Source organism: Neomonachus schauinslandi, chromosome 10 (assembly GCF_002201575.2).
Source record: "Neomonachus schauinslandi chromosome 10, ASM220157v2, whole genome shotgun sequence".
NCBI classification, from domain to species: Eukaryota; Metazoa; Chordata; class Mammalia; order Carnivora; family Phocidae; genus Neomonachus; species Neomonachus schauinslandi.
In genome coordinates this window covers 75,387,696-75,401,311 of record NC_058412.1, presented here as the reverse complement: position 1 = coordinate 75,401,311, position 13,616 = coordinate 75,387,696, and the positions used below count along the sequence as shown (strand labels likewise).

The window sequence follows — 13,616 nt, the reverse complement described above, 5'->3', positions numbered from 1 at the left end:
CCACATACTGCCGGCACGGGAGACAGAAATGCGGGCAAGAAAGTGCCCATGTGAGCATGTGATCCAGAAGCTCCTGTGAAGGGGATCCCTCTCTGAGGCCTGGGGGTTCTACAGGAGAGGAAGAGGATTGGGAAGTTGGAACAACCAAGAGGGTTCTAGGGCACCCTCCCCGAGGTAATGGTGTTCCTGATTCTGGCCCTGATTGTGCTGTGGAGCCATGGCATGGGGTAAGTGCCCCGAGAGGTCAGGCTCTGCCCTCCTGCTACGCACGTTGACACTTGGCCAGTTGTCTCTTAGCCTTGGGTTTCCTCATGTCTGACACGAGGAACCACTAGTACCTCCCTCACTGATGCATGCAAGATGCTTGGCACAATGCTTGGCCCAGAGTTAGGTGCTCAGTAATTGTTGGTCATAGTTATTATGATCCCCACAAGGAAGAAGGTATTGAAAATGTTCCCTGAGGATGAGAGTATGCTGGGCATCCTATATACATTTCAGGGGCAGGGAAACAGCCTTTCAAGATCACTTATATGCGGCCGAGTGGTATGGAGAGTGTCCAAGCTGAGAGGACAAATGGGAGGTGGGTTTCCAATGACAGTGAAAGCTCTCAGTCTCTGCATCCCTGCCCAGGCCTGCAAGGCAGCCCCGGAGTGCTTGTGCAATCAGGCTTCATCTTCCTCATCCCCTGACTCCACCCGGAGACTATAATTTTCTTTCTAGCAGGAAACTGATGTATACGAATGATGACAGCTGGATTCAGAAGAGGAAAAAGAATACAAGGGACAGAGAGTCCTGTGGGTTTAAATCACTTTGGAACTCAAAACAAAACCCCCAGATCTGGAATTTTTAAAACCTAGTTAATGGCTGAGGAAACCTCAAAGGGTGGGGAAGCACTAAGATAAAAGTCTGAATCACACAAAACACATCATTATCTTAAGCTTTTCTAATCGTCTTCCCTGCCTTTCCCCTTCACTGTTTTTCTCCTTGTTTATGCCCCCAGCCCCTCAACCTGGTTCTGAGACAGTTTAGAGGTGGAAATAGCCTTCCAAGGTCACATACAGAACAGTGAGAAGAGAGGGACAGATCCTCCTCCAACCAAAAATGTTCCTGAGATGGATACTACTTCATTTCTTTTGGAATAATTAATCGCCTTCAAGAGTCATAGTTAGGTACATTTACTGTTGAAATACAAATACGTACTCTCATATGAATAAAGCAGAATTATGGTGTTTAAGATCTGTACAATGGAAATAAGAGGAGGAATTCCCCCATGATGGCACCATTCGAAGACAGCTATTTTTAGCACTCTGCGGCCTTTACCTTCAGTTTGGTTCTCTGTTCCCCACTCCCACCTCCCAGACCCCCAGTGCTGATGATCACAATGTCTGTACAAATCCCCCTGACAATCCACGAATGGATTTTCAGTTACATTCTTTTTTGGCGACAATAGGAACTTAGTTCATAAGGTTCTAAGCATTCTAGGAGGATGAGGGCATGAAATGTCACCTTGTCTTAAAAACCACCTGGTGTGACTCTCTGTCTTATATCCTTCAATAATCTCCTTTGTCTACAAAGTCAACTACAAGCTCCTCAGATTGGCCTATGAGGTTCTTCATGATTGAGTTCCTGCCTCTTCCTGCCTCCAGTCCACAGGACTGGAAGTCCTGTGACTTCCAGTCACACCTGCCTGGTCTTGAACCCAACACTCTGGTCACTGCCCTGTGCTTTGAAGGCTGTGCTGACTTGTGCCTCTGTGGCTCTGGCCATGCTCCGCCCTCTATCTATAATGCCCACCTTCACCTTGCCCATGTGGTGAATCTCTACTCACCCTCAAAACTCTGCTCAACCACCTTCTCCTCTATGAAGCCTTCCTGTCTTCCCAAGTAGAAATGACCTTCCAGTCTTTGGTGCCTCCAATGTATCCCATAAACATTTCCTTTACAGCACCTGTAATCTCTTACTGCCCCTACTTGTAAGCCCAAAACCCATGTATGTGTGTCTCTAGCTATAGGTGCTCAATGTGTCTGATGTTAGCATGTCACTTCTGATGAATGAAAAAATACATGAACAACAAAAATGATCATTTTTTGGACTCAAAGGGGCAGGAGCAGCCTTAATCAAGTGGATTTCCTGACATTCTACGACAGCTATGCCATCTTTCAGTATTTTCCCAGGAAAGCAGACATTTCTTCTTTCCTGAAGATGTTTAAAGTAAGAGGAGAGCTGTGAATGTAAGGGACTGCAGGGGACTAGACAGATGCATGGTGTCTAGCTAATGATAATGAGGATCATAATAATATTAACAGTAGCTAATATTTATTGAGCACTTATTCTGTGTGATGCAAAGCACATTCCTTACATAGGAATTTACATAAATTCGTCAACTTCCACTGTAAGTTGTAGATCCTGTCATCATCCCCAATTACAATTGAGAAAAATTGTCTCCGAGAGGTTCAATGACTTGCCTAAGGTCACAAAGCTAAACGGCAGATCTGGGATTCAAACCCAGGGCTACGGCTTTAGAGCCTAAACGATGTACTCCCTACTCAGAGCTTTGTGAGCTAATAATGGAGGCAGATATGTACACATTTACAGACATGAAATGAACATGACAACACATGATATAACATTTGAATTCAGAAAATGAATTTACAACTGATTGATGCATGAATTTAAATAAGACTTTGTATCTTGATGACAACTGTTACCATTCTAAAAACTGAGGAAAACTGTGCATTTCAATCAGTTAATAACCAACTCATTTAACAAGGGCCTGCTATGTGCTTAGCTGAGGGATGAAGAATCTAAGGCATGATCCATTCTTTCAAGGTACTTGCAGGGTAACACTATAATGTCATGACATTATTTCGAAATCATATTGAAGTCTACATATCTAAGTAAGTGATCGCCTTGTTTGGTAACATATTTAGCTATTGCTCAAGCTGCCTTTGGAAATAATTTATGAAACACATAAGAATAGATTTCATTTCTTTAAGTTCACAGTTTATTTTTTTCTTAAACAGTGCCGTCCATCTTAATTGCCATCGTATTTGACATTTGGTTAGTTCTAAAAATCTAGTTCCATCCTCAAAGGAGGAAAATTTATTACCACTGTTTGTGTGGATGTATATTAAATGATTATATAACATTCATGCAGATAGACACACATATACACACACATCTGTGGCTTATGTGGGCAAACCCCAAAGGACTGGATAAAATCCTTACTTGTCTGATAGGGAGATAATATGAGCCACATACATAATTTTTTATTTTCCAGCAACCACATTTTTTGAAGTAAAAAGAAATAGGTGAAATTAATTTTAATAATATATTTAATCTAATATATCAAAAATAGTATCATTCCAACATGCAATCAATATAAAAAGTGAACGAGGAATTTTACATTCTTTTTTTCATACTAACTCTTTGAAATTGGGTGTGTATTTTATTCATCCAAAGCATTCCCATTTGGATCGGCCCATCCCACGTGCTTAGGAGCCACATGTGGCTAGTGACTGCCACAATGGGCAATGCGGGATAAAATATTTCGAGCGATGGATGTCATACTAGAATAAAGGCAAGAGCACCCACCCCGTCGCATCCTCCTCCTCAGAGTAATGACTTAGTAAGAGGAATGATGCATCAATGCAAGTACGATACAGCTGAGTAAAATAAACGACAGCTGTGATCACATTCAACTGGGGTACAAACTCTTCTATAACACAAGACTGGAGGAAAGGATGGCTCAAAAAGGCCAACGTCTTCATGGAGGAGCCCAAGCATCAGTAAAGGGCGGGTGGTTGGAGAATAGAGAATCCACCAAACATGGATTTTGCCCACAGCATTCAAGGGTTAATCCCTCCAGACAAGGAATAAAGGTTAAAATACATAAAATACGTTAAGAGAAACTTAGTTCAAATAAACGATGATTACGGTCAACCACACAACTCCGAGAGGATCCCAAAGCCTGGACTCGTTAGTTGTGAGCAACTCTTTCAAGGCCAAAGTCCTTTGGCTACTAAGCAGAGAAGTACTGTCAAGATATACGGAATTTGGAACTGAAATACAAAAATAGAGGAAACCCAAACCAACTTACTTGGTAACATCTGATTTATAATCTCCGCACCCCAGTTAGCCCAAGTGTAAAATAAGGTGGCGCAACCCTGAGGTCCCTTACAGTGGGGGTGATCTATAATATATGGTGCAAACCTGGACACTTTCAAGGGTAAAGGGGAGGCACTATTAATAATTACGCTGGGACAAGAGGCATAAACTAGGACTGTTTTACAGCTATAAAACTATATGATCCTATTCTATTTACGGATACAATAGCCGCCCCTCTGCAGGGCTATGGAGCTGATGAAAGTTCAGGCGTGTTCTTCTTACCTCTGCATGGCCACAGGGGCTTTGTGGGCTAATATACATTGATCCGGGTAAGGTGGTTTCGCACCTCCCCCTCAAAGCACTTTAAATTGGTTTCAATTTGGGAACAGGGTTCCATATGGACAGAACTGGACTCTGACAGCCTGAATATATTTACTGAAGACAACAAATCATTGACAGACTAAATGTAACAGAGGAAAGGCCTGGCCTGCTTGTACTCAGAATGTGACTTTGTAATTGTAGCCTCCTTTAGACAGGCCTAATCAATTAGAAGAGGCTGATTTTAACCAGTTGCAGGCTCATTACCCTGCATTCCAGTTTGTGTTGATGAAAATCAGTTTCAGTCTGTGGCCTGGAGCTCATGTACAGCACTTCCTGCAGCCTCTTATATAAACACATTAAAAAAATTTTTTTTTTAAATTTGGAGTTGCCCTTCTCCATTTTAAGAAAACCACTCTGTGAATCATGATTAAAATAGAACAACTGTATATGGATCTGGCGCCCCATACCAGGAAACATATATGACCAAGGAACACATCTCAAGTCAGAGCTTAAGGCAGTGAAGGGTGGATTTGGGACTGAGTCTCAGGTACCCAGACTCCAGGATCAAACGAACCCAGCTCAGTTAGCTCCACGGAATGGGGTAGAATGGACTCTCCGTTATTGAAAATGATGAATTTCAAAGAAAATGATGCATGGAAGAGGAAAAAAACCAAGGTCTCTGAAATACAGAGGGTATCTGAGTATAGTCCAAACTCCTTCCTGAATGACCAAACAGAAAATAAATGGCAAACTTCCAACTAAACAAGGGCAAGTTTCCTGGAGAAGCTTCTACGAGGGAACCGTATGACACCATGCCTCATTTTGATGTGTGGTTAGTTTTACAAAAGTAGAAGCTGGGGGGCAGTGTGTGGTAGAGCCACTCAAAGCCCCACCTGTATTTCAAAGATCCATAATCATTCCAAAATATGATATAACTATGAGTCATACCTGGCTCTGTGCCTTTCGTGGGTTTGTCAAGGCAGCGAGTCAACAGGAAGAGAATGTCAATATATACAGCTCTGGTCACCAAACATGGATTTTGCCTAGAAAGGTAAAGAACAGGAGATAAATTGATATTTTCTCTCCCTGAGGCCTGGGTCACAGAAGAGAAAAAGGTATTTTTTGACAGGCACATCATGAGGCTAAGGGAGTTACCACAAATGCTAAAAAAGACAGCTAATCGCCAATAGTAGAAACACGTCAGTAAGTCAAATAAGGAAATGAAATCCTAGAGCATATGGTGGAGGTTGGGGATACGCATGCACAAAACAGATAAAACTCTATGCTCTGGTTCCAAATAAAACAAACTGAAAACAAACAAAACCCGGTATCCTCTCCCAGTTATTTGAAAACAAGGAGACTGGCAGGGGGAATTAGATTCTGTTATTTTTCCGCTTTAGTGGGCATATTGGGGGGGGAGGGAATCACTGGTTACGAGTGTCACTGACCGAGCATTTTGGAGAAGGAGAACTCACTGCCATAGGACAAACCATACCTACGTACTTAAAATAACCAGCTGAAAAACAAACACACGCAAGCACTAACAAACCCTGCGACAGACGTTCCTTTCCCAATGAATGGAAAGTTCTTCTTCTTTCAGTAAATGGAGTTCACTTTACTCTTTGAACCACACGCTGGAAAAAGTAAGTGGGCTTGGATTTAGGGGTCTGGATAAAAAAGGAAGAATGAAGACTTTCTTTTTTTTTTTTTTATAATGTTTTATTTATTTATTCATGAGAGTCAGAGAGAGAGAGAGAGGCAGAGGCAGAGGGAGAAGCAGGCTCCCCGCCCAGCAGGGAGCCCGATGCGGGACTCGATCCCAGGACCCCAGGATCATGACCTGAGCCGAAGGCAGACACTTAACCATCTGAGCCACCCAGGCGCCCTTTAAGGATGAATGAAGACTCTCTTTTGAGAACAGTGCTGAAGGTCCCCTGGCTCTGAGCCCTGGTTCAGACTGACCATGAAAAGGGCCTCCCTGGTGTACCGATAATTCAGTACAGGTAGTAAAAAGAGAAGGGACAGACCTGGGTTTGAATCTTGGCTTTGCCACTTATTTCTGTGACCTGAGTCATATTCCTGACCGGTACAATGGAAACCCTAATCACTGCATGGTGAGTCACCGTGCGACTTCCGGCATGGCGCGGCAACCGGAGTTTCCGCCTCGCTGCCGGGCCGTGGCAGACGCTCCGTCAGTGTTCGCTCCCTGCCTTCTCTGCTTCCAGCCTGAGAGTAGGGAGTGGCACGAGTGTTCTGGCTAATGAAATTCTATTTCCCTGACCCCTAAGCCCATCCTCCCCATTCCCTGCATTTGAACAGTCTTACCATTTCCCTAAAGTTTATTCCTACTCTATCCTGAACTGCCCATATCCAGGGCTGGCATATGCTCTTGCATGAAAAGCAAATCAGGTCCTTTTGACTTAAAACTGTCTTGTGTCCAGGTCTCTCTGTGGCTGACCTGCCTTGCTTCTGTGCTACTGACTTGCTTCCTCTACAGTTATCTGCTTGCTTCCACTCCTACCCTACCATAACTCCTAATTTATATGCATACCTCATGTTTGGCCTAATTTCATACCTGCACGTAGCTACTTTTTATAAATCAGCTTTAAAAAATAGGTAACATGTGTACATGGTATAAAAATAAGTCAGTACAAAAGGGCATGCGGTGAAAATGAAGTTCTCTTCCACCCACTGCCCTCTACTCACCTTCTGTTCCCCCGAGGCAACCACTATTACTACTTCTCAGTATGTCCTTCCAGGCTCATTGTGTTCATTTACAAGCATCTATCTATAGCTACCCACTTATTTTTACACAAATAGTAGTTTACTATATACTAAGTTCTAGGCATTACTTTTTCTCACTTACATATTTTCGACATCATGCCATTAAAAACAGAGATCTGGGGACACCTGGCTGGCTCATTTGGTTAAGCGTCTGCCTTTGGCTCGGGTCATGATCCCGGCGTCCTCGGATGGAGTCCCGCACCGGGCGCCTTGCTCGGTGGGGAGCCTGCTTCTCCCTCTGCCTGTCGCTCTCCCTGCTTGTGCACGCACTCTCTCTCTCTCTGACAAATAAATAAAATCTTAAAAAATAAAAATAAAAACAGAGATCTGCCTCATTTTTCAATGGTTGTAGACTGCTCCATGCCATGGAGGTACCAATCCTCTTGTGAAAGAATTCAGATTGTTTAAGATATTTTGCTAAAAACAATAAGGAATGTATATATACATCAGTTTTGTGCATATCAGTGAGCACTCAGGGGAGAAATTCCTAGAAGCTTAATGGATGGATCAAGATATTTGCACATTTAAAACTATGACTGCTTTTAATAAGATGCTCTCCAAAGAGACTGTACCAATTTACACTTCCACCAACAGCATGTCAGAATTCTAGTCTCCCACAACCTGACCAACACAGTGCACTATTAAACTTTTTGACTTTTACCAAGATGATAAGTGAAAAACAGTATCTCATCATTTTTATGTTGCAATTATTTTGTTGTAAGTGAGGCTGATCATCACTTCACATGCTTTTCAAAAAAGATACCTGAATTTCCTGCTCTGTGAAATGTATTCAATTTCTCTGTCTATTACATTGTTGGTCTTTTTCTTGTTGATTTTTGGGAGCTCTCTGTGTATTAAGGAAATCTACTCTTTGTCACATGTGCTACAAATATTTTTACAGTTTATCATTTGTCTTTCAACTTTATAAATTTTTTACAAGTCAAAAATGTTTAGTTCTATGCAGCCAAATATACTGGTATTTTTATTTGTGTCTCCTGGGTTTTATATCATGCTTACAAAGTCTAAACCTTCTTCAAGATTATATAGATAGGTAATTTAGTATCCATAATTTAGAATTTTCCCATATTTTCTTGTAGTACTTCACAGTTCCATTTTTTGTTGTTGTTGCTTAAAACTTTTATCTATTTGGAATTTTTCTTCCCAATCCTGCCCCTATCTTTTGTTTGTATCTCGTTTTCCCCAGGTCTCTCAATCCTAACTCCTGTCCTTATTCTTCTACTCCCTATGAAAGACCCACAGCTTATGAAAACTTCTTTAATGATATAATTTGCAATTCTGGCATTTCCACTGTTTAACAGGTAGGACTTCCCTCTGCCAAAGAAAGGGCCACTCAAGAACAAAAGTGAGAAAAGCCAACGCTGGGGGTTAATGAATCATCAGATATCTAGTACAGGGCCGAGTAAGCGGCCTACAGAGAGCCGATGGAATTCCCTGAGCACCCGGCTTTGAGCTAAGTGCTGGGAAGTGAGGTACAGGAGATGATTTCTTTTCTTCTTTTTTTTTAAGATTTTATTTATTTATTTGACAGAGACACAGTGAGAGAGGGAACACAAGCAGGGGGAGTGGGAGAGGGAGAAGCAGGCCTCCCACTGAGTGGAGAGTCCGATGTGGGGCTCGATCCCAGGACCCCGGGATCATGACCTGAGCCGAAGGCAGACGCTTAACGACTGAGCCACCCAGGTGCCCCCAGGAGATGATTTCTGACCTCAGAGAATTCTGTCCACTTATGGAGACAAAAATAAGGGCAAACTCTGGGACAGGATGTAAGGAGTGAAGAGAAAGAACATCAGGGTGGACTGGAGCAATGGGAAAGGTTTATGAAGATGTAATTCCAACCGGACTGTGAACGCTGGGAAGATTTTAGCTAGACAAAGTTGATGGGGAAGGGCATTTTGAGAGGGGGCAATCGATATGGGAAGTAATTAGTCTGGCCTGTCTACAGACCTGGGGAGATGAGGAGGGGAAGATGCGAGAATGTGTTGAAAAGCAGGAAGAAGAAGAAGGCAGGCCAGGCCTTCAGGAGATGGGATGCCTCATGCTAACTGGGTGCTTCTTAGTGTAAAAATGCATTGCCTGCTCCCATGTGGCCTCAGAGTCACAGCCTCTCACCCTGGATGTTCTTCTGTTGGTACAGCCATACAGAACCATAAAGGGAAATTCTGGGGAAGCTGGTTTGACTTTCAACTCTGATGAGGAGCCTAGTTTCCATGAGATTTTTAGCTAAGTTAATACATTTTTTAGGATTTCTAAATGAGTAGAGAAAAGGTTAGCAATTTTTAGAGCCCCCCTGCCTACCTGGCTGAAGTGTTCTGCATCTTTTTTTGGACCTGGCACAGGCTGGGGACCTTGCTGGCCTCCTGGGACACTCCGGGGACCACTCTGACTGCCCCCATAATGGAGAGGCTCTGGGCCAAGTCTGATGCACTCATTGAGATTGTGGGATGTTCCCTCGAATGCCGCTGCTCTTGATTCCAGGAAACAGAGGATCTGGGGCCATAAAGGAGTCCGTCCATGGCTTCTCCTTTGAGACCCACTGAGACAGAAATTCTGGCTTGGAGTCCACTGTTCATGCCTCCAAACCCAAGGACGGCCACAGCCAGAGCCACGGCCACAGCCACATGACATCCCTGTCTGGATTCAGAGCTGGGCCTCACTCTGAACTGGCTTCTAGGTCAGGAAAATCATTTTGTTCTCTCTCTTTCTCTCTCACTGTTACTTGATGTTTGTTCTGACTTGGAAATGGTACACTGTGAGTTCAGGGTGAGCCAGAGGTTTGTTCTTGGTCTGTCAAGCCACTTTGATGATGGGAATAAAATCCTAGGGAACAGTAAGCCAGCTGGACAGGAAACCAACCCACAGGGTTTTGGTGGGCTTGGGGATTTTTTTTCTACCCCCAAATGGAAAAATCCTGGCCTGGGGCACAGTATAATAGAGATTTAGAGTGTTCAAAAAGAAAAAAAAAAGTCAGAAGTGGTCAGGGTCTAACAGATGGGCTGAAAAACAGCAGAGCCGCGGCCGTAGAAGGAGCAGCAAGGATCCAGGTACTAGGAGGACAAAGTTTACATATATAAAATCAAACAGAGGGCTTGTTGAGAATCTCGCTTTCTTCCATTTTTTTTTAAAAACATTCGCCCCTTGACAAATATCCACCTGAGAACCTGATGAATCCGCTTCTGCCTTGGGAAATCTCTGAACTTCATTAAACCTCCTGCCCTCTCTCCTGGAAACTGGTGGGAGGGAGAAGGCAGGGCAGGGAGAGCAGGGCTTCCCAGACACATCCACAATGGCCCTAGTGTCTGGAGGACAGCAGGAGTTCCTGGGAAGTCTGTGATAAATTATTCACTTCCCCCGTCCCTTCCGGAATCCCAGTGGCTGCAGAGCTTCTTAACTGAGGCCCATTCATCCGGAAAACATTTACTAGGAGGCTACTGAGAGCTAGGATTAGTGCCAGGGTTTGGAAATATGAAGATAAAATGATTCAGTGACATAGTCACTGCCCTCAAGGAACTTCGAGTCCTGAATGGTGTTTTTCAAACTATAGGTTGTGACCCATTTTGTTGACTATGAAATCAATCAGTGTAAGAGAGAGAAAAAGGAATGGAGGGGAAGGTGGGGAGGAGGGAGGTAGAGGGGAACACAGAGGATCTGGGGGCACAAAGGAGGGAGGGAGCAGAGGAGGAAAAGAGAGGCAGAGAGAGGAAGAGAGGAAGAGAGGAAGGGAAGGAGGGAGGGAGGAGGAAAATATAGTCAGAGTGCATCAAAGCATAAAGGGAAGCATTGTTTCCTTCACTTGTTGCTATAAAGTCCTTGCCCAGGATCAATTTTTAATAAATTATCTTAGGTGTTAGAGGTAAATAATTTATGAAATGCAATAATTTTAAGTTAAAACATTGGTTGATTTGTTCTAACTCTTTTCTTTTTCTTTTCCAGGTAATAAGCCACCCTGCATTATACTGAATGGTATCAACAGGGTTATGCCTGGTATCCAAAGTGATGGTGGATATGTTGAAAGCAAACATTCCTGAAATTAAATGTGCTACAACTTGAGTAAATTCCCCTATGCATTTTTTTCTTACAGACTGTTCATATCTTACACAGCTATTATCACAATTCCAAACTGTGCAAGATTTCATGTGTGTACATATATACACACACAGACACATTCAGTCATACGTAAAATATTTGTTTCGAGTGGCTGTCAAAAAGTCTTGAAAGCCACCAGTTTAGCAGAAGAAACATGCAACCAATCATACTAGAGTATGAGGGGTGGCCCAAAAGAGGGGTCTGACAGAGTAAAAATTAAGGATGGTTGAAGAGGGACCTGCCCAGTCCTCCTGGGTGAGTTAGGAAGTGACTTGGCAAAGAGCTGGAGAATGAGGAGTCTGGGATACAGAACATGGGCAGAGTGACCCCAGCAGAAGAAGCAACATGTCCAAAGACCAGGGCACATGACACATTTGGAAAATAATGAGAAGTGCAAAGGGGACATAGGAGGGGAGGGACAACAGGATATGACAGAGGATGAGTGAAACACCCAAAGGGAGAGCTTGGCAGTGACCTTTAAGAGATCAAAGCTCCAAAGGGTTGAAGCCACCAGGGGGACCCCACCAGCCCAATCCATACAGGAAAGCTAGGATCCCCACGCACTAGTGTGAAGCTTTGGTGGGCTCCCTAGAAGGGACAGACAGTTCATTCTGGACACACTATATTCTTCCAGAAGCATTCACTGCCATCTTCAGATGGCTGGAAACAGCTGTTGTGGCTTTAGGCTGCTAGTGTCTGTTAAGGTCTCTAAGTCAAGACACTGTATCTGGACTTCAACAGAGTCAGGGTCTGAGGTCACTCTAATCCCCAGGGAACTACTCCCCCCAGAAGCCTAATTAGACTCATGGCCTAACTTTATTAATCTAGAAATATTTACTGAGCGCCACAGGGGATATCCTACTTGGGACGGAAAGGGAGGGAAAGGAAGATGTTCTGGCAGGGTGGGGTGTGTGTGTGTGTGTGTGTGTGTGTGTGTGTGTAAAGGGAGGGAAAGGAAGACGTTCTGGCAGGGTGGTGTGTGTGTGTGTGTGTGTGTGTAAAGGGAGGGAAAGGAAGACGTTCTGGCCTTGCAGGGTGTGTGTGTGTGTGTGTGCGCTGGAGGGTGTATATGGAGAAAAACAAAATGTACAAAAAACTGTGAGAGGGAATGTCATGGAGGAGAGGTCTGGAGACACGGAAGGATCTGGCCGGTGAAGGAAAAGAGGGAATCGAGGCAGGACAGCTCACTAAGGCAGATACAATGGTGAGAACGAGCTTGCCATATGCAGGGACGAATGAATACCAGAAAATCAAACAGCTGCAGCTGATGAGCTTGATGGCTCAGAATGACTGGGGAGCTCGAGCCCTAGCAGGGGTTCATCACAGCCCATTGCGGGCTCTAATCCTGGCCCCTACCCAGGCTCACTCCTACTCAGACCACTTCCGTTCTCAACCACAACGATGAACAAAAAGCACTGGCAGCCTCTTACCAGGGAGCCAGCAGTGGAGTTAATAAAGCGATATCCAAGGGACTGCCACCGGGCCCAGAACAGGTTGGAAAGAAGAAAACCAGAAAAAGAGAAGGAAAGTAGGTGGGGAGCAAGGGGAGAGAAGGCAGGTGAGAAGTGGGGGAAGGGGCAAGAGAAGAATAATGAGAGAGGGAAGGTGGTGGGAAAGGGAAAGTGGGGAAAGTCTAGAACATACTCCCATATCTTACCATGAACCCCAGACTTGACACATGTCCAGCCACACCATGTCCTTTATTGAAAGTTCCCTTCAAAGCCTGTCCTTTAGGAAAACCTTCCCTGACTAACCATCAGAAAACAGCCTCCGAGGACAATTGGAACCGCTGACTCGACACAGGGTATTTTGCTGACCTTCCTTTGGTCTCCCAGAGATCCTGGAGGCCATCTTTGCAAACCTAGGCAGTGCGTGTCTCTGCAATGGTAGCTGCCCACAGAACCAGAGTTGCCTCTCTTTACATTTGGATATAAAAGGAAGAGCTGTTGTGGGTTGGGAGCCAGGAGGTACTCCTTTGATGCAGTCCACATTAAGTTATGTAAATGTGGAAGTGTCAATTAAATAAAAAAGAACCCCTCTCTCCCTTCTGATTTCCATTTTTACCACAGCCCCCAGCCAAGCAATCATCACATGGCATTCTTGTAACAACAATAGGGGATTTGTTTAAACCAAGATGCCAAATGGTGATGAATTGCAGAATATATTTTTTTAAAAAAGAGAGAAACCAGCAGGGGTTGGGAGCCAGGAGGTACTCCTTTGATGCAGTCCACATTTACATAACTTAATGTGGACTGCATCATTTTTTTTTTTTTTTTTTTTTTTTTTTTTTTTTTTTTTTT

The 13,616-nt window shown here is 43.9% G+C and overlaps 1 protein-coding gene across 4 annotated transcripts in view; it reads right to left on the bottom strand.

Annotated features, from left to right (window-relative positions):
* Nucleotides 1-13,616, bottom strand: part of THADA (THADA armadillo repeat containing) — a 323,565-nt gene that overhangs the window by 72,676 nt on the left and 237,273 nt on the right. For all 4 annotated transcript variants that reach the window (XM_021701170.2, XM_021701169.2, XM_021701171.2 and 1 more), the window contains one exon: nt 5,377-5,471. In XM_021701170.2, coding sequence (XP_021556845.1) covers nt 5,377-5,471 — 95 coding nt within the window. The remainder of the gene's footprint in view (nt 1-5,376; nt 5,472-13,616) is intronic.